General features: G+C 40.4%; 1 protein-coding gene and 1 long non-coding RNA gene across 2 annotated transcripts in view; both read left to right on the top strand.

Annotated features, from left to right (window-relative positions):
• LOC138020193 (beta-1,4-N-acetylgalactosaminyltransferase 3-like) overlaps nt 1–24,823 on the top strand; it is a 25,678-nt gene extending 855 nt beyond the window's left edge. Inside the window, exons 2-5 of the mRNA XM_068867218.1 lie at nt 1–671; nt 17,020–17,539; nt 17,925–18,069; nt 22,922–24,823. The exon at nt 1–671 is cut by the window's left edge and continues 330 nt beyond it. Of these exons, the coding sequence (XP_068723319.1) occupies nt 1–671; nt 17,020–17,539; nt 17,925–18,069; nt 22,922–23,070 (1,485 nt within the window). The 3' untranslated portion in view covers nt 23,071–24,823. The remainder of the gene's footprint in view (nt 672–17,019; nt 17,540–17,924; nt 18,070–22,921) is intronic.
• Nucleotides 1,520–2,713, top strand: LOC138018474 (uncharacterized). Its single transcript, XR_011126029.1, has 2 exons — nt 1,520–1,774; nt 2,454–2,713. It is a non-coding gene; the product is annotated as an uncharacterized lncRNA (long non-coding RNA).
• Nucleotides 24,824–25,188: the final 365 nt, after the last annotated feature.

Here is a 25,188-nt window from a genome sequence, read left to right on the forward strand (position 1 = left end):
GCGTCCGATGACTCTTCGGAATTATGGCTAAGCACAAGCGAATATCCAAAGGATAAACAACTCATTGCGCGTGTGTTTGACAAAGATTCTATCGGTTGGACGCAAAAGGACGAGTTGGACAAATATACAGATCAAGTGTCGACCAAGTCCGTTAAATTAGAGCGTGGAAAAAAGTATTACATCGAGGTATTACATAAACAGATTGGGGGCGCAGGGTTTGTTCAAGTCTTTTGGAAGGCAAGCGACGATTTTAATTTTAATTTGATTACTTCGGACTACCTATCGCTATACGACAACGAGATTTCGAGTATTACTAGAAAAGATGCGATCCATATTGTGCTGTCAAAGAGGCTGCACGACAGCTTACAACGCAAATCTGCCAATGGGAAAAGCCTTGATTCTTTTAAGTTTTATACTCTGCCTTTTATTCCCAACGAGAAGTTATATCTTCCTTCCTGCGATTACAAAAGCGTTTTCAGGTCGCGCGAGAAAGTTTATAGATACAACGGAATAAAGCTGATTTTCGAATCCAATGTCTTCCCTGGTGACGATACTGCAATGGCGGTCGATGGAGGGGATGTGTGGACCCGCGGCAACCGGCAAGCTGACAAAGAAATAATTGAGTCAGTTGTGGATAAGGTTATGGATTCACTGGAGCTAAAACATCCCAAGTAAGTCTACAGATGAGTTTGTACATAAGCTTCCTTTGCAACAGTAATAAAGTAAACGAATCTTATTTGTTTTAAATATCTGAGTGACGAGAATATTATGGTGACTTTTCCAAACAAGATAACCTCCTTAACTAAAATACTACCAAAAACAAATGTGTCCGATGATTTAGTGATTGTTCATCTTTCACGTGACGAAATTTCGGCTTTCCTGCTTTCGGTGATTGTTGGAATTTAAGATAGATAGATAGATAGATAGATAGATAGATAGAAGATAGATAGATAGATAGATAGATAGATAGATAGATAGATAGACTGTGTTTATTGGGGAAAACATTGCAGACTGAATTGCGCCTCATACAAGTATCGACAAGTAAGAAATGTCAACGTCTCAGGTCGATTCGCCAACGTCCTAAGTCGTTTGGCCAACGTCCTACTGGTCAATTCGCCAACGATGAAAACTGATGCAATTTGAAAACTTATCAACAAATATCGTTGGGAATCAAAATCACTTATCACGCGTGTGATATTACTTTCTTACTTTGCTAATTTCAAAGCAGCGAGCTTCTTTCTTTGTTTAGTTGAAAATAAAATATTATTCACTAACTGGAATAATAAACTCAAATCAAAAGAATAAAAATGTGAAATAGCAGACGTTAAAGGGTAACTGACGGCTAGAAAGTCACTTTTTTTTAATACTGTCTAAATACCTCAGGTAACACATTGAAACCGACACAAGGTACTTCGAATGCTTTTTTGTGCCTTTTTTCGCTCGAAAAACTGTCATAAATGCCGCTTCGTAAGCCATCCGCCGTAAACGCTTAGAATTTGATCATGTGACCTGATACGTCACACGTGTGTACACTAAGCAAAGTAGATATAGTGGACAGTAGTGCAGGTGAGAGCAGCTCGAACTCGGGGTCCGATTTTCGGATTTTGAGGCTTCGATAGAAGGCGAAAATAATGAAAGGGCTTTGGGACCTGTTGGTGAATTCAGGCTCTGGCGATTTGAACTGCCAGGAAGAAATGAAAATCGAGCGCGCGATTCAGAAGAGGATCAAGAGCCCCGGACGCCGCTGTCGCCTCAATCAAGAAAGCGACGAATGGTGAGTGCATTACCTTTATAGTATCTCAAAATCAATCGCGGCTAGATTACAGAATACCCGTCCACTCATTAGCACACGAATAAGGTGCATTGTTATTAAAGCCTCGTTCTTAAAGAGCAGAAGGCAATATGCAAATTCAGTCGCTTATTAAATATAGGAGCGATGAAGTAAGAAGATTTAAATGTGCAGACTCTTGAATTCTATGGGAGCGACGTGTTTTTAAGCTACACGCAAGTACCTTCCAAAACTTAGGTTTTAATACGCTGAAAATACAAACATACGAGCTTGTGAAGGTGCTTTGGAAGGATTCATTTTTGAGAGTAGTTTTCCACATGATACATGTACATGTTTTGACGCTTTAGTATTGAATTTGGCGAACGATTGAAGATTTCTCGTCTTTCACTATAAAACGCAACGCAGCAAAAATAGCATTCGTACAGGTACTTAGAATTAAACATCCTCTTAATATTAACTTATTGTGAACTTCAGTTTTCCCCTCTTTTGTGGTCTTTGTACCTTGTTTATAGCCGAAGTTAAGTTATCTGTCACGTTTGTAACAGTTGCAGTGCTGATAACTGTTCATTTTGGTGAAACTATAAATCATACAACTTGTGTTCTCTATTTCTTCTTTTCAACATCGTGATAAAATTTTTTACTGTACTGATTCTTTTATTACAAGGTGTCAGTGTGGAAACTGGTGTCAACATGGAGGGAGGAAGAGAACATCTGCTGTCAAGAAGTAGATGCAGTGAAAAATAAAAATTTGAGAAATGCAAGGAGTGACAGGCCACACTGATTCCCTTCCTGTGTGAAAGCATTTATAGTTAAGGATTTTCCTTTTTTGTACAAAATCATTGGTGGTGCTTTAAAAATTTGGCGAAGTAGGGGTTGATTTTGAATTCAATGCCATTTTTTGAGTAAAGCTTCTTTTAGGTTTGACACTGATGGCTGGTATTGTCATATAAGGCTGGAACGTTACCAACCATATTACACCCCCCATATCAAGCCCCGACCTACCATATCAAGCCCCGACCAACCATATCAAGCCCCGACCAACCATATCAGGCCCCAGCAAACAGCAGGATTTCTCAGTCATATTTAACACTTTTTGGCCTCTGTACGGTCAGTAAAAGTCACGAACAGTTCGATGATGAACAAAATGAAAATAAATTCTTAATCTCAAAGTTTATCATCATATCAGATATCGCCTCGCAACTTCGCTCGGCGTGACCTCTGCTCCGTAGTTAACGGTTGTCACGTCTGAAGATGCTAAATGTGACAAGATTTCGCTACAGGAAATTGCATTCTGTGGAAACAATACACACAAAATGTAGCTTTTTAACCTTTCGCATTGTTACCGATTAGACTTAAAGTACAGACGACTGCACATTTAATACTAATACCGATTTAGAGAACGACAGGAGGTAGTTACGCAATTCTTTATTATTCCGATTTTGGTGACCACAAGGCAAACGCTGCAAGCAATTCGTCATCCATCATGCGTTATTTCTGAGTCACAATTGGCATGTGGAACGCTTATAAAGACAGAGGTCCTGGTCTTTATCTTTCATTTAGATCTTGTGGCGTTGAATTTTGTAAAGAAAACTTTGATCGCTCACGTGCTATCTCCGACATCCAAATAACTGCACGTAATTTGATAATATGGACGATTCAACAGCTAAGAAAAGAAAGCAAGAGTACCAGTTAACTTTTTGCCTCCAATAGAAACATATTCACTCTACTAACCAATGTGAACTTTTCTTCAAATTTATTGGCTACAGCTAATAATATAGAGTTGGTGACAACTTGACAGACAACTACAAGAGGTTTCAGTTTTTCGAAGTGTCGTTGTAGCAATCAGTGTTCCAATAAATAATGTCGACTATCAATGTAATGGAGGCACAGTTAGCCCTAACGGACATAAAAAAGGTTGTCGGGATGAGAAATTAACCCTTGTCCCTAACCCTTCCTGAGACTAGTGAATGTACTATTGTAGCCTGACATCGTGTATTTATCGGCAGCCAACGATCAGCTGGAATGGTGAAATCGATTTTATCCAGTACATTTACTAATTTAGTACACACCGATAAAGTCCTGTGCGTAATTGATATAAGTGATTAGAATCTGCATTATATTACTCGCACCAGCCGGTGACAGCTTTGCGAAATAAAGGCATGTTTAATTAGCTTGAACGTATCACGAACTAGTGATTATTCTGTGATCACACTTCAATCGAATAGTCCCCATTGTGCTTGCAGCTTTTTTTACATTTGTCATTGACCGCGAATGACACCAATGCCTTTCAGATACCTTGAGTCGTAAAAAAATTACATCCATAACTGATGAAATGAACTCCTTAATTTATAAATCCCTTTGCAATGTGGATTGTCCCAGGTATGGAGAGTGCAAAAAAATTGCTAATTAAAGTTGACTTCCGCGGTTACTAATTTTCCTTTTTTTTTTTTTAACGCAACACCTAAGAGCGGCTACGATAATTTACAATCTTGCATGACTGGTGCACGCCTAGAAAAGTGGTTCTTGCGAAATCGAAATGGGAAACACCAAACACTGTAGAAAACAGATTAGTAATTTAAGCTCAGAAAGGTCATCATTATGGTTATTTGCAAAATCCTGTATAGCTCGCTTTTAAAGATATGCATGTATGTAAGATTTCACCAGTGTGGAGAATTGGAACCTACTGAAAAGCAAACGTGTTTCTTAAATGTGTTTTGACATGATATGATCTTTATCTTTCAACTCTCCCACTAAAAGGCAAAAAGCAATAGGTTAGCTAAAAATATTATTCTATTCGTTGCCATAGTAACGGCGAACAATACCAAATTCGTTACAAGTCGACGGCCATTTTTGAAAGTGTTTCATATAGCCTGTAAGGTCGGACCTTACAGATAGCCCTTACGCTTAAAACCTGTCCGTAAATCGTGCCTGGTGTATACGATTTACGACGAAACTGACTCTTTGACTTTCCAAGCAGAGACGCCTATATTAAAAAAATGAATCGCATACGAAGCGGTTACCCTTTCGATTAGCTTAGATAACTCGTAAGGTCAAATTGTGACACTACAAACCTTGAAAATCTCGGAGGAGGCGGATTTGCCGCAAACCTTTTGTTTTTTTAGATTTGAAACCAAAAAGTTTACATGTTGATAACTCTGAGCAAGTTTGACTTTTACAAACGACAACATCTGCAATTGGCTTTTTGTAAAAAAGGTGTTGAAGGAAATTATATTATTTGTTGTTGTTGTTGCCGTGAAGGGAAACCCAGTTTTGTAGAGAACTAAAGTAGGGGATAAAACCTGCTGTAAGCCACGTGAATTTACAATTTCACATGGTAGATTTCAGTGGACCTGAAATCTCGTAGATGCGGCCCCGATTGCTCGAATTATCAAGTCTTAACAAATGTCATTGATAAAAGCCCCTATCAATAGTTCGAAATTAACCACGGGTGGCGCAAACGCCGGTTAGTTTTAAGTATCGTGGTGGTACAGTCTAGGAGCCTAGCTCGTTAACTTGCTAACAACTGCTTTAAATGACGTGTTGCACAATCAGAGAAACAACGTGGCGGTCCATTTGTCTTGTGGTGGTGTGCAGGCACAAAAGAACTGGTAAAGGAAATTTAAGTTTGCAAAAGCGACTCTCTGAGGCTACATTGTAGCTGTCATTAAGTCACGCTACGGATTTCACGTAACTGCATTCAGTTCGTTGTTCAGTTCTTACCACATTTTCTTGCGCAGAAAAAATTGGCTTTCGATTCATTCCCGCAGCCGGTTGTAAGTATTTTACACCTCTGTCAAGTGCTCCAAGCCGCCGGGCACTTAAAGTAAAGAAACCATGTCGCGATGAATGGACAGAATACAAAGAAAATAAATAAAGAAATAAACTTTCGCTGAAGAACTCAGCCAACCCGGATTTTTGAGATATTATATCGTAAATTAGCTTAAGTGCCTTATATGGTGGGTCATGGCTTGTTGTTGACAATCTCATCCATACTGGGGGTTCGTAGGTCGGGGCCTGATATGGTCTGTCATGGCTTTATAAAGAGGATCTCATAACAGGGATTTGATATGCTGTGTCAGAGCCTTAAGGTGACGATCTAATTACAGGGGCTTGATATTGTACGTCAGGATCTGATATGGTGTGTCATAAAGTCATACTGACGATCGAATATCAGGGGCTTGATATGGTTGGCCGGGGCCTGATATGGTGTGTCATGAAGTCATATTGACGATACAATATCAGGGGCTTGATATGGTTGGTCGGGGCCTGATATGGTGTGTCATGAAGTCATATTGACGATAGAATATCAGGGGCTTGATATGGTTGGTCGGGGCCTGATATGGTGTGTCATGAAGTCATATTGACGATAGAATATCAGGGGCTTGATATGGTTGGTCGGGGCCTGATATGGTGTGTCATGTCATGGCCTGATATGGGGGGCTTGATATGGTAGGGGGCTTGATATGGGGGGCTTGATATGGGGGGCTTGATATGGAGGGCTTGATATGGTTGGGGGCTTGATATGGGGGGCCTGATATGGGGGGCTTGATATGGGGGGCTTGATATGGTTGGTAACGTTCCAAACCCTGCTCGGTATTGTGTCACAAAAGGTAAAATATCTTTTTGTGTTTTGTTATTTCCTTTAAAATAATTAAGCACTGAGCCCCTCCTTGTGAATTTGATTTCTGATAGTAGTTTTTCTACCGAATTGCGTGGGTTCACCTCTGTCCCGCAAATGTCTTTTAAATTTTGAAATGTTTTCCTCGAAAGTTTGTTCCAAGGACTTTGACGAATCCGTTTTTCATGTTTGGCGGGTGACAAGAAGTAAAATGCTACAGTGGAAGGTCTCCGTGGGTTTTAAACGTGATTTTACATCAAGGATTGTTTGATCTTTGAATCTCGTGTCTTTGTCTACGATTGTTTCTAGAAACACAGTTTAGTGTCCTGCGTGACCTCGGAGCTCGAGTCTTCTACCCTCGATTGTTCGTTACACAAAGGGAGTTTTGTTGTTATTCTTCGAGCTTCGTTTACTTGCTCGGGAGTAGGAGACGCATGAATAGAAAGAACTGTGGACTTTTTAAATACTAGCTTAGAGCTGAATCCAGCATTTTTTGCACCGAATCCTTCGTCTGTTAGCTGAGAAATGGTCGCTACAAATGTGACCCGAAGGTGGTGACCATTGAACAAATGCAACCACTGTCGCCGCACACTTTCATCAGCTGGAAACTGGTGAAGGCTAACTCCATCTGCATTTGTTTTGTTAGAAAACATCTCCACGCAGCGCTTCCCTGGGTCTCCTTTTCTTCGCTTTAAATCCTGCTGTTTTCCGTCCATATCGTAAATTTCAATGCGGCTTAGAGTGGTACAGGTTTGGATGACCTGAGCGCTATATTGTATATATTTTCTAAACTTTCGATCGTCATTTGAGAAACATTTACGTGCTTATTATTTTCGTTAGCATGAATGTGTCTCTGGTTCGTTTATTTTTTAACCAGGGCACTGCGTTTTATATTTTGGGTTCAAGGAAGTCTCTTAACATGAACTTAAGTGGTTTCCGCTCTCAGGGGCCGTCGGCTTGTTTTATTTAGATAAAACACCAAGATGAACGAGCATGAGTAGTTTACTCTTCACTCAGCTGACAGTGGTATACTTTTTGAAACGAGTAACCTTTCGGGACAAGATTGACTTCATCATGTTTTCCGTCGCAAATGAGAAACAACGCTTGCGTGTAATTTCTTCCTAAACGCTGTTTTCCCTGGCGTGCAACTCACCTGCAGCTATGAATAGACACACGATCCGTCGCGTTTCGATTATTCAACCTTTTCAGAGGAAGTATTTTATTTCCCACTTCGTATTTCATAGTCTCTAAAAGGTGGCTTATAGGAGAATAGAAGAAACCTTATTTTTTTTCCTCGTAAATTGTGGCAGCTAGCTGAACAGCGAGAGCCGCGAGGTTGTTACTTTCAGATCTACCATGACACTACATTACACACGTGTGACGTATCACATCACGTGACCTGGATCAGAACGTTTTCAAAATGGCCGTCAATTGAGCATCACAAGAAATTTGTAGAAAATTTGGTTTTACACAAAATATCTTTTATGTGCTCATTTTGGATTCTTTAACCCAAGAGGAATGTATTGGTTCAACAAAAAAAAGGGAAAATTTTGACGTCAGTTACCCTTTAAAGTAATTCACACACAAAAACTGATACCGACATGTTCATTTCATGGCGCCGCTGCCGCCGCATAATTAATATAAGAGGTTGTCGGCACGAGTGTAAACAGACATTCACGGACAAAATCTTAAAATTACAGAACATTCGTCGTATCAGTAAAATATGCCTTGCAAGCACTGCCTTGAGGTAGAGAATATTTTCGCGTTTCAAGCGATTTCTTTGAGTCAGTAGATCCTGAGATATCGATTTTTTTTAGAACGGATTTTTACAAGCGGTATCATTCCATGGAAGATCCATAACAATAGGTGTGAAAACGTACCAATTTCACGCTAAAGAATATTTTGTTAACAATATTTTTTTCCCGTATGATCGAGTTAGAATTAAAATGGAACGCAGTCAAGTAAATAACAACAGCAATTTTATTACAATATAGTATCAAATGTTTAGAAGCACAAAAAACCTATGAAACCTATTTACAAAACCTGATTGAAACCTATATATTATCTCATTGAAATCAATTTATCCTATTTACAGAGAAGTTCTAGGTCGCACGAGCTGGTCCGTTAAGCCGTGAACAAGTCTTCAGTAGTTGGGCGGCAGTCTTTTCGTTGTTCTCATACTTTTCCCAGCTTGCGAATAGCTTAGCCTGGATATTCCTAGTGACACTACGTTGAATTCGTTTAAGTTTATTGTCTGATGCAAGCCTGATTGTCACGGCTGTAAGTTTTGCCTCCCTATCAAGCAACTCAATTAATAAATACAACGGCAAACCGCATTGTCCCCCCTCTCGGCGATTAAGTGCGTCATGCCAACCTTCTAGATCATTATTAGTTCGGATCGGCTGTTTGTAGACGCACCAGTTTCTCGGAGTAAACACCTGGCTTTCGATCCACTGCCGCCCGACATACTCGACAAGACTCCTCAGCTGCTCTGTTTGGGCCTGGGCCTCGAGGCGGACGAACATCGGCAAGATCTCTAGGTACGGAAGGAATGGTAGGGCCATTATCTTTCTGATGTACCGGTACACCGCATCGTCACCAGAGTAAGCCGTCTGAAGGCCAAGCTCTTGTACCTTAAAGTAAAACAAAATCAAAATTAAAAAAGGTACACAAAAAAGTATAAACAACAATTAAAATGCAATACACACCTTCCTCCAGACTGCTTGTGTCCAGTGAAAAACGCATCCTTGGATTTTAACTGTTGGTAGGACTGCTCGGAGAGCCGACCACAGCGCCTTCTCGAAGTCCACGGTGACTTGCCTGGCGGCGACCTCGTGCATCAGTTGGATTAGCTTCTGGAGCACCTATTGTATTATATATCATATCCTGAGATTTACACACTGGAAAGCCGATACCAGTTTTGTAAATGTTTGTAGAAAGTCAATATGCTAATAATGAATTTCGCAGAGAGTTGTTTAAGAGAAATAAGAGAAATTAGAAAAATAAGTTATCTTCTCTAAAAATAAAGTGAACATACCTTTTTATAGTCGTTTCCCTTCTTTCTGGACATGAGTACGTATGCTAGGGGCACCTGCTTGGCATACTCCCCAGATCTAACAAACGCATTCACTGTTAAGAGCTGCTTGAAAGGGTGGCGAACAAGCTTAAACATCTGAGAATAGTGGCGTCCCGCTCTCTTCTAAACTGTCAGGTTCAGGAAGGCTTGCAGACGGCTAAAATATAAAGCAAGACAAATCTGTCAATGTTCATGTGATAGGAGTCTTTTAAGACCTAAGACCGAAAACCTAAGCTTCAGTAAGGAGAGACGGTATCTCTATAACGGCATAAATAAATGGTATATTTCCAAGGAGAGATTTTTCTCTCTTAAAGCATCCCACCCAAGTTACATAAACATAAGTGCATGTACTTACCATTGAGGGGTCATTCATCAACGAGTCCATATCTTCCTCCATTCCGCTACTCTCGAAGTATGATGTCTCCATGCACACATGGCAACTCCAGTCGATTCCCTCTCCAGACCGTACAGCGGCGCGGTACTGGGTTCGGGATATTCCAGTATCGCAGGTACGATGTTGCCAACGGTAGCAGCCGTCACATTGAAGGCCTTCCTGGCGCGGGCGAACTGCGAAGTTACAGACGTTGCAGATCTTCATGATGTAAAGCTGGAATTGTATTCAGTTGCTCTAAAGCTCGAATGAAGATCCTGTATCTTTTTGGCCCTTTATGCATCGGACCAGAAAGGTAAGTGCGATAAAATTCACAGATCTGATTGGTTAACCGGAAACATCCATATTCGAATAAGCTCACATAGGCGACGCTAATTAAAATGCGACGCTAATCAGTGTCAATTGTTTGACTTGTGACTGGGAAAGACTGGTTAATATTGCACACACGCGCTAAAGAAATTTTTTACACGTAGAGAACGGCCTCGCACGCGCAGGGAAAATAATTCCAGGCGAGGGAATGAAATAAATGACATCACAGGAAAAGACTGGTTAACATTGCACACACGCGCTGAAGACTTTTTTTTACTCGCAGGAACTGCCGTCGCACGCGCAGGAAAATAATTCCAGGCGAGGGAATGAAATAAATGACAACACACACAAGTGTAAACTTTTATTTAGACGTTGGCGAATTGACCAGTAGGACGTTGGCCAAGCGACTTAGGACGTTGGCTAAACGACCTGAGACGTTGGCGAACGAGTCGTTGGCGAAACAACTCGTTGGCGAAACGACAGGATACCCTTTACAAGTATCGACAAGTAAGAAATATAAGAATTGAAATAGAGCTTGTGCGGGAGACCGTCAACTGAAAATACCGTTAAAAGCAGATTCTAGATTTATTATTTATCAAGGATAATAGAGAGTAAATTAAACTTTTCATGTTCGTATAGAAATTATCGGGATTCACAGGTATTTTTTTGTGCTGCTTACACGATTCGCGAACCAAGGGCTTGCGAGTATGTTCACCTTTTTCGAATTGGAAGTGTCTAGATACCCGGCAGCCGGGAAGTGTTTTCAAAAAACTAGATACCCGGCAGTCAGAAAATTTCACCAATTTTCTCCAAATTGCGCTGATAAACAGTATTTAAGTCTAAGAACCCATTTCAAAGAGCGCTGATAAACAGTATTTAAGCCTAAGAACCCATTTTAAAACGGTTAGCTTTCAAGTGTTGAAAGCTAACCGTTTTAAAATGGGTTCTTAGACTTAAAATACTGTTTATCAGTCAAATGTCATGTTTTTTTTTCCATTCAAATATTTGAGTGTTGATATCCATTTTTGGCAAACCTTGCTAGCTGTTACTGATCTTCTCTCTAAGAGTGTGTGGCAAACTTTCAATTAGCTTTTGTGGAATTTACATGTATTTTAAAATTTCTGCATTTTCACTGATGAAGTAGTGGCTGGTTTCCACAAAGCCACAAAATTTGGCTGGGTGAAAATGAAGTAAAGCTGTAATGCTCTGTCTCAATTGATAAATAATGAAAGGGCCTCTATCAATTCTCTTTGGTTATTAAACTTTGCATAACCAGAGATCTTGCTCCCTGGGGCATAAAGCCAGAATTATTTATTGGTTGCCAAATTTCCAAATGACTAAACTTGTTCAGAGTCAGTTACCCCACCAACTTTTTTTACTTGTTTCTATTTCTGAACCAGAGTTTTTCTGGCGAAAAGAATGAATGGCATTGAATTTGAAGCTTTTTTCTGTGAGACTTGCTTTGTATAAACCTCTCAAAAAATTTTATCAACTTCTCGTGGAAACAAAGGGAAGGAAATAATTTTTGAAATCACTGGAGCTTTGATAATTTGTTGGAGGCGATATTAGACCATGATTGCTTTCTGTACTGTGTTTCCAATATTATGATTACCCAGGGCTAAATACACAGGTCACTTTAACCGTGACCAAAACAATATTTTGCCTTTGGGCAGCTTTCAAATAACGTGAAGTAAAATGCCTTTCATGTAGGCATAACAAAAGCTACAAAGACGAAATTTTCAGGGAAACTGGGGCCACATCTCCCCAGTAAACACGCCAGATTTCACAGAGATTGATGAAAATGGCGGCCTTCTATGAATCCTACAAGAATGGTACAAGAGTGCATCAATTTGAGGGCTTGGGAAGGAAAAATAATTAATTAATAATATTGGACCTCAAGTGATTTTCTAAAGACGTTTGAATAACTCGGCACAAGGTAAACTGTTTATACAGCAATTTTAAATTGCTTATTTTTATTAACTGTAATATTTCTAAGCAATTTGTCCTAAAAATTATTATCAAGGCATGCAGTTTTCTTATCCATATTAAAGAAAACTTTCAGATCACTGCCTAACAGTGCGAAAGTTCCCAATGAGGTCCTGAAATTTGTTTTGGAAGGTTGCCAAAATCACTAAGAAGTATTAGTATGACCCAACTAGTGGACTAATGCAAATCCTGCATTTTAATTGGCTACGCTACCGGAGGACTTGGTAATAGTCCTTGAGTAGCGAAAAGCGTGACGCTTTCTTTCGTTTCATTCCCAAATAAATATTTCTTCAACTTGAATTTGCTAACTAAATTGTGGCCTTTTCTGTCCGACTAGTTGGGGGATACTAAAACAATTAGACCCTTCGCCCTAAGGGCCACGGATCAATAGCCCATTCGGCTTCGCCTCATGGGCTATTGACCCGAAGCTCTTGCGGGCTACGGGTCTTATTGTTGAATACGAATTGGACTGAGTGGAGTACAATTCAGGAAGTAATCGTGCATGGTTTACTCCCTGAATTGTATGACAGGAGGTTCGATTACTAATGACATGGCATCTGACAGGATGCGATGATGCGGATCCACATAATTCCCTAAAATCTGCATCCTCCGCATAATCATGGTATTTTCTGCATAAAACAGAAGTACGCCTGATATAAGTGATAAAGCAGCTGCTTACCATCCTCACAAACATAAAAGGCAAAGAGATTGACTATTTTGAAACGCGTATTTTCCTGAAGATTGAAGAATACACGCCATTCTGCTCGCAAGATGAAAGTTCCACGCATTTTTTGGCAATGAGCCTGGACGCTAGTACACCGTGTTATAAATTATATTTTCATAAGATACCCTGTGCTCGAAATTTTAGAAAAAGATATAGTCACAAATTAAATTGCATCATTTGTAATCGTAGGGACAATCATTGTACTGAATAATGTGTCGCCAGGTCTGTCACCAGTGGTTTAACGAAACAAAATGGGAGCCGGCAATACATGTGTGTAAAAAACCACCGAAAATGGTGAATGATAGAGGTAATGGATCGTGGTTCAACCACATCACAATTTTGCTCCGCATCTCCAAATTGAAACAAAATTCATGATGAGAAACAAAACAATATTTTATTGCTTTATTTATTTTAGCAAACGTTTCAGCAAATGCCAACTGCTAACCCTTTTATTTCAACGGTGAAAGCTGGTCGCCAGATATTTTTACTGCAAAGGGAAAAATTTCAATGGTCGCAATAATTTCGAGTCCAGATTTGTACCATGAGCATGTGAATACATTGGACGGGTCTACTTATTAGTTTTATAAATTGCTTAAATCTCCACATAATCCATTGTAATTTCTGCATAATCAACGCATGTTTATGCATAATATGACCAAAAATTTCCGCATAATCTTTAATTTTTTTCCGCATCCTATCAGAAGCCCAGTAATTAATTGTAACTATTACAAAATTAGAGGATAAAAAGTTATTGAATACCTTTTTGTGTGAAAAAGTTAAATTATATTCAATCTGCTTTCCAAACAGTAGGAAAACAGCAAGAAAGACCCCATGCAAGGGCGTGTGATTGACGCGTGAATGGCGTAGGTGTCCAATTACAGGTATCCAGTTTGGAGTTTTTTAAATTCGATACTATTGGACACTCGCGTGATCGCGCGACAATTGCACAACAAATAGGTGCGCACAGAACCAATCAGGTTTGAAAATTTTGTAATAGTTAAGATTATTATGATAATAATTGGTTGTGGAATAGTTTGAACAGTGCTCTGAATGTTTAATTGATTTGTTGATGTTTGTTAGTTCTTATTTGTTATGCATAGTGATTTCCGGTCAGCGGTCGTGACTGTATTTAGATCCCGTGATTGTTTCGGGTCATTAAGACTGAACACGTTTTCGCCTTGTTCACCCTTTTGACCGCCACTGTAACCCTTATTGAACAGTTTAAATATAGTTGAGTTCCTCTAATACCGCTACATTCATTGCTTCGTCACATTGGTGTCCATGGATACATGATGCAAGTCAAGCACCCATCCTTTGGACTCTTTTCAGTTGAAGTGAATTTTTCATGTTCTTGGTTAATAAAAAGTCAATTTGTTGTGGATTGTGAGGCAGGCATGAGAGATAATGACCTGTATCGGTGTGATGCTTATTTTCGATCCACTAGCATGTGACTCGCTTAATGTGTTAAATTGACACTTAACTTCATATATCACTAATAATAATAATAATAATATATTTTTTAATGTCTTATTTGTGGGAATTTAGCTATAAACGATAAAATTTCCCTCAACCTTCAAGTTTATCCTATCTTTATTTATTTACCATGTTTTGATGTACCATCATGTCTTCTATCTCAGACAGTTATCATCTTTTTTTTCTTCATTTGTTTTTGGAGTGACTTGCTTTAAGTCGCTTGTTTTTCCCCGTTTTTTTTTTTTTAACTTTCCGTTCAAGGTTACGGTAGATCTTTGCAGGTGTGCTTTGCGAAAATTCTTTTTAACGCGCTTTGTCAGGCGCAACAGCCATAAATTATCGAATCGAAAGAAGAGTGGGGCCTGAGAACCTCGAGCGATCGATGTCTCTGATCAAATTTTGCATTTTAATGAAAAGGGAAGTCTTCTGTATGGTCAGGTGTCATTCACAAGGCGTTTATCATTAAAACCGTGAGAGGCGTTTTATATACTCCGATTGTTTTAGACAATTTGTGTTAGGTAAAGGTAAATAAAGTTTTAAGTAGGAAAATTAACGAAAGCAAAGTAAGGCATATTTATAATACTTAGGATGTGAGAAAATTAAATTAGCAAACGTTACATGAAAACATTTATGTAAAAATATTCATGTACATTCATGTAAGAAGTTTCGCGCGAATGGAATCCGCTTGTGTTCGGTCTTTTGTTTTTGATCAAGAGCATTTAAAATATCAAACAATCGAGTTTGCCACGGCATTTCTTGAGAACTTTAAAGTTCTTAATTAATCTGTTAGGTGTTAAGGCATGCTCGACCCTGAAATATTTTCCTATCACGGAATATTTATGTTCTTCTGCGCGTTGATGGAGGTGGCAGCAAGTGTAACCACAGGTGCCCCAAGCTCAGTATATATGGGTTATTGACCAAACGTGAGGTCAAGATGGCTGGATATTAGCCAAGTTCTATTTTTGTCGTGGTCCATAAACACGCAAAAAAAGAACGAGGCCGATATCCAACCATCTTGACCGAACAAGCTTGGTCAATAAAGGATTTATTATATGACTTAAAACACCAAAAATGATCTTTGATCTTGCGGGACCAAGCGAGAAATCCCAAGCGGGCAAGATAGCTTCATCTTGCCCGCTCGGGTAGCCAATCACAGCGCGCGATTTCATTCATCTTGCCCGCTCACGGAGCTAGTCATATAATAATAACCGCTTACTAACCGAGCTTGCTCGGGCCGTACTGGGGAATATTGGCCCGAGGTCGTGGCAGTACGGACCGAGCGAAAGCTTGGTCCGTACTGCCACGACCTCGGGCCAATATTCCCCAGTGCGGCCCGAGCAAGCTCGGTTAGTAAGTTGTTTATGGCACTCTGTTTCTGATAGTAAAATGCACTTCCGGTGCAATCAATCTTTTTAGCTTTTTATCTTTTAGCTTTTTATCTTTTTAGCTTTTCAATCTCTTTAGCTTCTTCTGGTAGTTTCACTGTGAAGAATGACCATATTCACAGTTTTTTTTTCGCTGTTTTGGTTGCAAATTATATATTTGCCGGCTTTGCTCCAAAACAAAAATACACGGCTTGCACCGTTTCCACGGAAATGGTCCGTACTGCAAAATCCCGACCGAGAAAGAACCAATCAGAGCGCTGGGATTTGCCCAAGACTGGCTTTGCCATATAATAAGAAGGAATATAAGGATTTGTATGGGAAGACAAGACCTGAGACCCGACAAGATAATTTTACAAAAAAATTATCAATTAAAAAGCCAAACTTTATTGCCATTGTGGGTCGCTTCCTTCCTGTTTGTTTTTTTTTTCCAGATTCGACGCGAATTAAGCCATTATCAGTTCATCGGTTGTCAACGGTTATAGTAAATACCAAGGCTGAACACTCAATTCTCACGAGCCTACCAAATTCAGTGACATATTCCTGGTTAAAATGTTCCCAATTTATAATTCAAGGGCAAAGGTTCTTCTTTCATTTCAATCCGCTAGCCGCGCAAATGAAGCCCTGCCAGCGATGTCAGGCGGCTGTTAGTGTCCCAAATGAATCGATAAAACGATGGAAGAGCCTTTTTAAAAATCAACACCACACGGCGACCGTTGAGTTTCCGCTTGGTTGCCTAGTCAAAAGACTCGCGGGGGTACTAGACCGCAATTTGCCATCCACACTTTCGCTTTTCCACCCGGGGTCCCCTTAGATCGAATTGTGCAATATCGAAGTCAAATACGGGTGAATAGAACATGAAGCAGCCTTTATCGAAGAGATTTGGAACCGGTTGGAGCTGCAAAAATTCTCCGATAAGTACCATTTGTTTTCCGGAAAAAGGTAGATTTTTGCAGTAATCTGATGCTAGTTCGTGGTGAAGGAAACTGTCAAATTTTGTAAACACGAGGGAGAGCGATTTTGATTGGCCGCTTGGGAACCAAAAAAAAATATATTGAACATAAATTTTTGCGTTGATTTGAACTAAAATAGACTCTTTGAATTGAAATATCCATTTATTGAATATTGCTACAATTGGCTCGCCATACTTTGCTCTGTCTAAACGCCAGGTGATTTTACTCGTCAACTGGGGATATGCTAGCCAGTCAAAAGCTATTTCCATTTTAAATGGAGGGAACAAATTTAATGTAAAAGCGATAATTTCTTTGCAGGAAATACTATTTGAGAAGAATCCACAAAGTTGTACAAAAGCCAGACCCAGTCTATGGAGACCGTTACTTAGTTGATTTGGAAATGGGCCTGAGAGAAGGGAAAGGTTCCTATCGCCTTGCCGAACACGTTTATCAGAAGAAAGGCACGGATAACTTGTGTTCTCCAAAAGGTATCAGGTGGAATAGAACAGCAACAATTCACTTTGTTTTGCCCGTTAAGAATCAAGGCGTGTGGGTTTACCATTTCATCAATGAACTCACAATTGCAAGCTTATTGACTGGCGATACGAACTTTCACGTTATTGTTGTTGATTTTGAGAGCCAGGACATCAACATGACCAGAGCATTTGACACAGATCTTCTTCGAGACAGACACACTGTTATTAACGTGACAGGGAAGTTTTACAAGACGTTGGCATTAAACACGGCTGTCGAACACGTACCGAGTGAACATGATTTAATATTTCTGTTTGATCTTCACATTGATGTACCCATTGATATCATGGATGCTGTTCGAAAGGTAAGATAGACCTCTCAACATGTATTTGGCAGAATGTGTAATGGAGTAACATCGAAAAACTAAAGGAGTAAAGAATGTACAGTTTAACTGTAAATGTCTGCTTTTATAAATGCTGTGTCTACAGTACCGTGAAAAGTGCTCACTTGATAGTTCTGTGAATAACTTTGCTCAGTGCTTCCACTTGCCTCCTTTTAATAATCAAATATTCCAGGAACAGCATCATTAAGGTGATATTCTCGTCTCTTAGAGCAGGATACATTTATTTCGTTGAGTCTTTATTGGTTAAATTATTTTTGTTTGCCTTTGTTGTCTTCTACCAGAAACATCCACACCATCAACAGTACAAGATACAAATATTATGGATATTTTATTTTATTTTAAACAGAACACAATCGAAGGATACATTGCTTTCTTCCCAGCTGTTGGCCGCTTGAAATGCGAAAGTTCATCCATCGATCATCAAGGCTTTTGGCAAATGGACGGGTTTGGGCTTCTTAGTATCTACAAATCCGACTGGCTGCGCTTTGAAGGTATTCCATTTTCAACGTGTCTTATTTTCATCATTTGAAGTAATTTTTGGCGCCTTTTATTGACTTCAAATTCCAAAATCAAGGACTTGGTCCTTGTGATTGGCTGAAATCGATCCACTCTTTTCTGCTAACATAAACAGCGAGCCAGCTTCCGTTGCAGTAAATAGCGGCAGGTACAAAACAAAGGTCACAGGTCATTGTTTTATCAATACAGAAAGAATCATAAATATCCATTAAAGCTTAGACGTTAGGCCTAATTAGGCCTTCGGACTTCGATGGGCAAAAAAATATGAATAGATCGTTCAAAACCTTTAAAAAATTTTTGGTCCAAAATACGAAATTTTCATTTATGAGAGGTTAATTTGATGATCTAGCGAGATTTTCAGTGCGAAAAAGACGACCACGAAGTAGTTTGTGGCACTTAAAAAACGTTCTCAAAATGATGGCTCGTACGCAAATGTTGATCTCAATTCCTCGATGTTGTTTTGCAGCTGCCGTTCTAAAATGGTTTGAGATTGTTGCCTTGATATTTTTCCGACCATTTAGCAGAGAATCTTCAGTGAACAATGATTTCGAACAGTCCATAAAAACCAATTATGTTTGAACCACAGGAAGCCCTTCACTGGGTCGGCCATTTTTACGCCAAGCTATAAACTTGAGCCCGCCATATGGTCACGTTATACTGGTCACATTTGCATACTTGGAGGGGCGGACGTACCTACGGACTTACAGACGGACGGTTGCATTATGACGTTATTGCTAAAACCAAAGTTTCTCGCATCAAATTACCATATTTTCTTAACCATGGTACTCCGCGCGCGCGCGCACCTTAGCTCCGCCACTTATTTTGTGCAGTACTCGACAAGACTGCCCTCCCTTCACAAGTTTCAAACTGAGGTCTGTAGTAGAACTTAGTAAATACGCTCTCTTAAGACCAGTCAGTGAACTGCAAAACAGCAGAGAGGGCAGAACGATAGACATAAATAGTTCTGTACTTTTTACCCTTGCGAAACTGTGATGCAAGAAAGTCCAAAATATGAGTTAAAGATGGTGAAAGGGGATCAACATTTACCCGTTGAGTACACCAGCTACACCACTTTCACAGGAATAGGCACTAGTGGTGTTTTTCTTCCAGGCTGCCAAGAGGATTTTTCTACTCTTCTCCAGAGATGTCTGCCGTTTGGTATTCTCTGTCGACAGAAGCCACCCAGCTAGTTGTAAGTGTTTGAGGGAGTGGGTTCTCTGTGTCAGGAGGTCTTGCTGAACTGGTATATATATATATGAGGTGGGGAAAGCCGGTCGATGCGCAGGTTCAATAGCAGCCGAGGATACCAAGGCTGTGCTGGCCAAACTGGTACTACGAACACCATGTGCGAGACCTGCTGACTCTGAATTTGGTGGAGGTATCGGCCTATCTGGGCAAACGGAGGAAAACCATACCCGGAAAAGTCCCCCAGTCTAGACTAAATGCATCGGTGTGTATCTCCAGAGGTCTGGATGCCAGCTCACGAACTGGTCTAGTTGGAAGGCGAGTCAAGAGGCAAACAGGTCTATATTCAGGGGACCTCACTTGTGATAGAGACGATGGAAAACTGTTGGATGTTGTTTCCAGTCGCTTGAATCCAGAAACACTGTGGATTCCCATAACTCTTCTACATTCTGAAATATTGGAATGTAATGAGCCCTCACTAAGACATTGCGGGTGAGACACCAATCCCAATCTGTTGGGACAGCATAGGGAAGTGTGTTCCTCCCATTTTGTTTATGAAGGCGACTACTGAAATGTTGTCCATCAGTAGTGTTTTTTGTAAAGGACATTATTGCTAGCGAGCCTGCTAACAGGCCACAGTTCGTGGCAGTTGATGTGGTATGACGTCTACTTGGGAAGCCATCTGCCTCCCGTAGACCTTGGCAATGAGCCACTCACCCCTGACGTGAAGCATCTGTCTCAATGACCAGATCTATGGGACGTTGGAGCAGGGATTTCTCGTTCCGAGCCATCTGGTTGTTCTTCCAGTGACCAGTTTACCTCCTGGAGGCACTCTGAGTCTAGATGGACTTCGTAAGATCTTGGAGATCTAAGTACACTTTTTCCGCTTGCTGGAGATATCGATAGTGGAGGGAAAGACTGCGTGTATGGATGAGGACAATGAGGCCCGGGAATTTTGACAATTTTCCAACGGTAGAATGGGGCTGTTAACGGTGCCACGAAAAAAAACGATTTACCCGCTGCCTTGGCATCGGCTACTGTATTTGCTCTTTCAGAACGACGTTTTAGGCGGGCTTCGAAACTATCCCCGAATAACTGCTTGCCTGAGTCTGGAAGTCTTCTTTCCCCATGGATGCAAGGACTGGACAACCTGCTCTCGGCGTTTTGAAGAAACTTAGGCAGAAGTATCACCTACTTTCACTTGCCGAACATAGCCACATCTAGTGAAGCTATGATCCTCGCAGTTATGAACGCAGTTCATATATGATCCATTTCATATATCATTTCATCGTTCCTCACGGGATTATTAGAACCCACAAATGACCAGCTCCCAACGTCAGTGGCTTCATAGCTCAGTTGGTTAGAGCGTTGCACCGTTATCGCGAGGTCACGGGTTCAAACACCCGTTGAAGTCCTGAATTTTTTAGGCTTCTTTACGCAATTACAAATTGCGTTCATAACTGCGAGGATCATAGCTTCACTGGATTTCACATCCGCAGTTCATATATGATCCATTTCATATATCATTTCATCATAGCCACATCTGTAGTTTTAGTGCTGCCGAGGTTATGAGGGAGGCATTCTAATCGTGTTCATTTGATATGCGCGGATTTCTGGATGTCTGCCTTGTGCCCACGTATCAAGGGCAGCGTTGTTGTGCATGTCATGTGATCCGTTTTGCTACTTCTCGGCAGCATTCCACTTACTCATGGTAATTAGTAGTGGATATAGTGATAGTATCATGTTGTTGGGACTCGTCGCGCATGAGAGTGATGTTTTCATGCCGCAAAGAACAGAGCGGATCCAAGACAGCAAGGATCCTGTTCCGTATATCTCTTAATGAGATGTTCGGGATCGTGCCTCCCTAAATCATAGATGTGAAAGAGATTTATCTAGGTTAGGAGGAAAGGCTCCATCAGAGCTGGCTTGGGAACCTCTTTGATAATGGCTTTTGGCGCGAAGCGTTGTAACGGTTTTAACATAACTTTAAGCAGAGCATCAAGTTCTTCGCTTGGTGCCCAACGAGAGTAGTTGGGGAGTAACCGAACAGCCCATCAGGGTCGCTATCGTCTTTTACAGATAACTGATGCTCTTTTCCGCTACTAGCGTTAGCGGGTGTTTGGCTATGAGTATTTTCATTAATTTATGCAACGACATCGATAGGGAGATGTCGTTTTGTTGCCCTGCCTTTGCCGGTTTGGTCCACAGACTCTACGGCAGATGCCCACAGGCACTGCTGCGTTCTCAGCTCGTGATTGTTTGGTCGCGTGGTCTGGTACATCGTTCTTAATTGCAGTTAGAATCGCTTGAGAAAGAACACCTAAAATGGACTGGTCGGCAACGAGAGCCTGAACCATCGACACCACGAGAGATTGACGGGTTACACTTACTTTAGACAGCGGATGGCTCTGGATTACCTCGGCCGCGTTGTCTGCTTTCGCGTGGGACAACAAGCTTTGAAAAATATGAGAGCCAGCGGTTGATATACGGTGCGAAGTTACTGTTGTGTTATATTTTCTTTAAGTCACTTTGGTTTTGCGATTTTGAAAGAGTGAATAAAGAGACATTGAGGCGAGTATTTGGAAATATTATGCTGCCTTTGTAATTACAACCGCAAATGGTTAGACTTTCAAGTCTTCTCGGATAAGGACTATAAACCGTATGGCCCGTCTCACAACCCTTTAATGTTCACAACCCAGTGGGACGTGAAAGAACCCACACACTATTCGTAAAGAGTAGGGCATGGAGCTCCCGGTGTTGTGGTCAGGCCTCATTTAATTCATTCATGTGCTGGGTGAGATCGCTAATGGACTGATATCGGCTGCCAGCGGCGCCTATATATGCTGATGTTCGATCTCACCCATAGATCCCTTGCTTGTAAAGCGCATTTGAATATGTTAATAGAAAATGCGTTATATAAATTAATTACCACTACCATTACCATTACTTGGTTCTCGTAATCGGGCCCATTCTGATTGGCCATTATTTGGTGAAAGCTGTATTCTAAATGTAAACAATATTGTAAACTGATGGGTCAGGACGACACAACGGCACAACGACACAACGGCTCTGGCGGAGCTTAATCCACTATAAAGCTGCATACTATACCACTTCAATGAAATGAGAAGTTGTAAGTAGCGGCGATTTATCTAAAACTGATGGACCAAGGCCGAATTACAGTGGTCTACACAACTACGTTATGTACTCCTGCCTCCTTGGTAAATGAATGAAATTGAATTCTTCAGTTGAAACTAGTTTAATGGCCTGAGTTCACACAAGTATAAACCTGTAGCAGCTAGTCGTAGGTGTAGTAAGAGCAAATGCGTTGAGAATTTTTTTTTTTCCGAGTTCTCTAGTTATGACTAATAATTTTAAATCGTGTTCCAAAAAATCCTCACTTCCTTTAGTTGTCCCCACTTATTTCGGTGAATCCATCACTTGGTTCAGTTTAACAAATGTTTCTAATAATATGGAGAGCTCGAGAGAAGGGTTCTAGTTTTAATTAATGACGCTACTCAGCTTCATGGCCCGATGTTTTACTTTACGATTTTCCCACTTGGCATTTCGGTCTTGGTTTTTACCTTTCCACCACTCAGCGGTTGTTTATACTAGCTTATTGATTACTTAAGTATTTTTCCAAAGGAATGAATGCCAAGGATTTTCAACACGCGTGGGGAGGCGAGGACTGGGATGTACTGGATCGCGTCTTAAATGTGCATCTGGAAGTGGAACGAATTAAGTACCCAGGCCTCTATCATCACTTCCACGCCAAACAAAGGGATTGGAGTTGACGGCAGGCTGACACTTAAGGGATCCCAGGCTTCTTCACCACTGGTCGCTTGGTTCCAAGTCGCAGAGAGCTACAATAGGTTGAAGCAGTTGCCTTGCAAGCCCAAGGTGAATGCCTACAACAACGGAGCATTCGTTGTCGACAGTCTTTGGGAAGAGTTTTGCCAAACGTTTCTGAAATGTCTCAACAATTGGCTGATTTCAAGCCGAGGGGACAAGGTACGAGTCTGTAAATTATGGGATCCGCAACTATTTGGTGTTCATAGACCCAATAGTAAGCGACATACAGCCATTTAAAAACGTCAAAATTTACGAAGAAATGTATGGCCATCCGGAGGCAAACATTTCTTTGTAAACTCAAAGGTCTCGTCGTTTTCTTAAAATTCATTTCTTTGGAAATTAACACCAAACTTGGGGATTTTGTAAAATATCTCGGCGTGTTCTTGATCAATAGTTGCTAATCCCGTAATTTATAGACTCGAACCCAGACTCGTGCCTAGTCCCCTTCGGCTTGAAATCAGGCAATGATGGAGGAATGTAATAAATCTTTCATATGTTTTGTTTGTATCGCGCATTAATCACATTGCTTTGAAATTTGAATTTGGTTGTAAATTGAGCTAGTTTAATGCTTAGTATATTTAATGTCTGCTTTTTCAAATTGAAGGAAAGGTTATCATCTATCACTACAAAAGAACGATTCAAAGAGAGGTGAGAGTACAAGGATACTTTAATTGGCTGAGGTTTCCGATCTCCTCGATGTTTTGTCACGCATGCCTGACATGACATCAAGGCAACGGCTCTTCCGCCATTGGGCAGGCATTAATGCAAACTCGTTATAACGAGAAGAAATCACTTCTTTTTTCCTTCAGATTTTCAAAGTGTGATCGCTTAACATTTGACGGGAAAATTTTTGAGCTTTTATTTTGCTAATGATAAGAAAACTAACAAATTATTTCTAAAAAGAGACAATAAAACAATATTTTTTAACATTCAATGATTTAATTATTTTTAGTTTACCTCGTAGGATAAGAAGATAATTACAAATACTTTTCCTTCTCTTCGACATTTTCTTTGTTTCATTATGTACAGAAATCGATATAAAATAAATAATCACAAAAAAATGCTGCCAAATTGTGTCAAAAAGGGGTCGAAAGCGCATTAGCCACTGGTCGCACACCACAAGCCACCCATAGATTTATGTAAAGTTACTTTTTATGGAACAAATAACTGTAGCACGACTATACACTTTATTCCAAAATGGCCGCCATTTAAATATTCTTTTGTTTTAATTCAAATTAGCCCTTGATGCCTCGTTCTTAAGCTTAAATTCAAAAGAATATTTTATCTTGAACTTGGCAACAAGGGCCAATTTGTATCCGCGGCCATTTTTGGAATAAGGTGTATTAAGATTACGAAGGCATTTAAAGATGACAGTTTCAGTGCCTTGGCAGCCAGAGAGCTTACTGAGCGTATCTCAAGTGCCCGTCTTCCAAACGACGGCGTTTCAAGGCTTGAAAATGTGTCAAAACCCAACCAGGTCGCAATTTCACAAATGGCTTTTGCCGGCCCGAAACACATCGAGGGCTCGACCAGCTTGTCATAAGATAAGGTATCTCTTAGGAATATTATCAGCTGTAAATTACCGTGGTAGAGGTTTTCGTGTACCGTGTATTGTCGTCCATAGCTTTCTATACATTGTTTGAACGTATATGAAACCTATCCTTCGTGAGAGTCACATATATACAGATTTTACTCGTCAATTGGCAGAACTATGCTCCCTTTAACCCTTCCAAGGTCTAAAGGCTTCCGCAAAAGAAGAAACATTGTTTCCCGAAATGTTACCTCGGCGAGCAAACGAAGAAACATTTGCTTAGGAAGCAAACTTTCTTGGGGCCGCAAACGGAGAAACCTTTGCTTCCGCAACATTGTTTCCTAGCTTTATTCGCCCATGGGCGCCTTGTCAGGCGGTGAAAGGGTGAAACAATTATTGGATAAAGATACAGACTGGGATGAAAATTTCTTATTGCTACGAAACTTAAGAACGAACAAAGCAAGGGGGCGATTTTGACGTCGATATTGCATTTAAGTAGGTTATCATAAAGCCGTTCTGCAATGAAAAT

The sequence above is a fragment of the Montipora capricornis genome, chromosome 10, assembly GCF_036669925.1.
Source record: "Montipora capricornis isolate CH-2021 chromosome 10, ASM3666992v2, whole genome shotgun sequence".
Lineage (NCBI taxonomy): Eukaryota > Metazoa > Cnidaria > Anthozoa > Scleractinia > Acroporidae > Montipora > Montipora capricornis.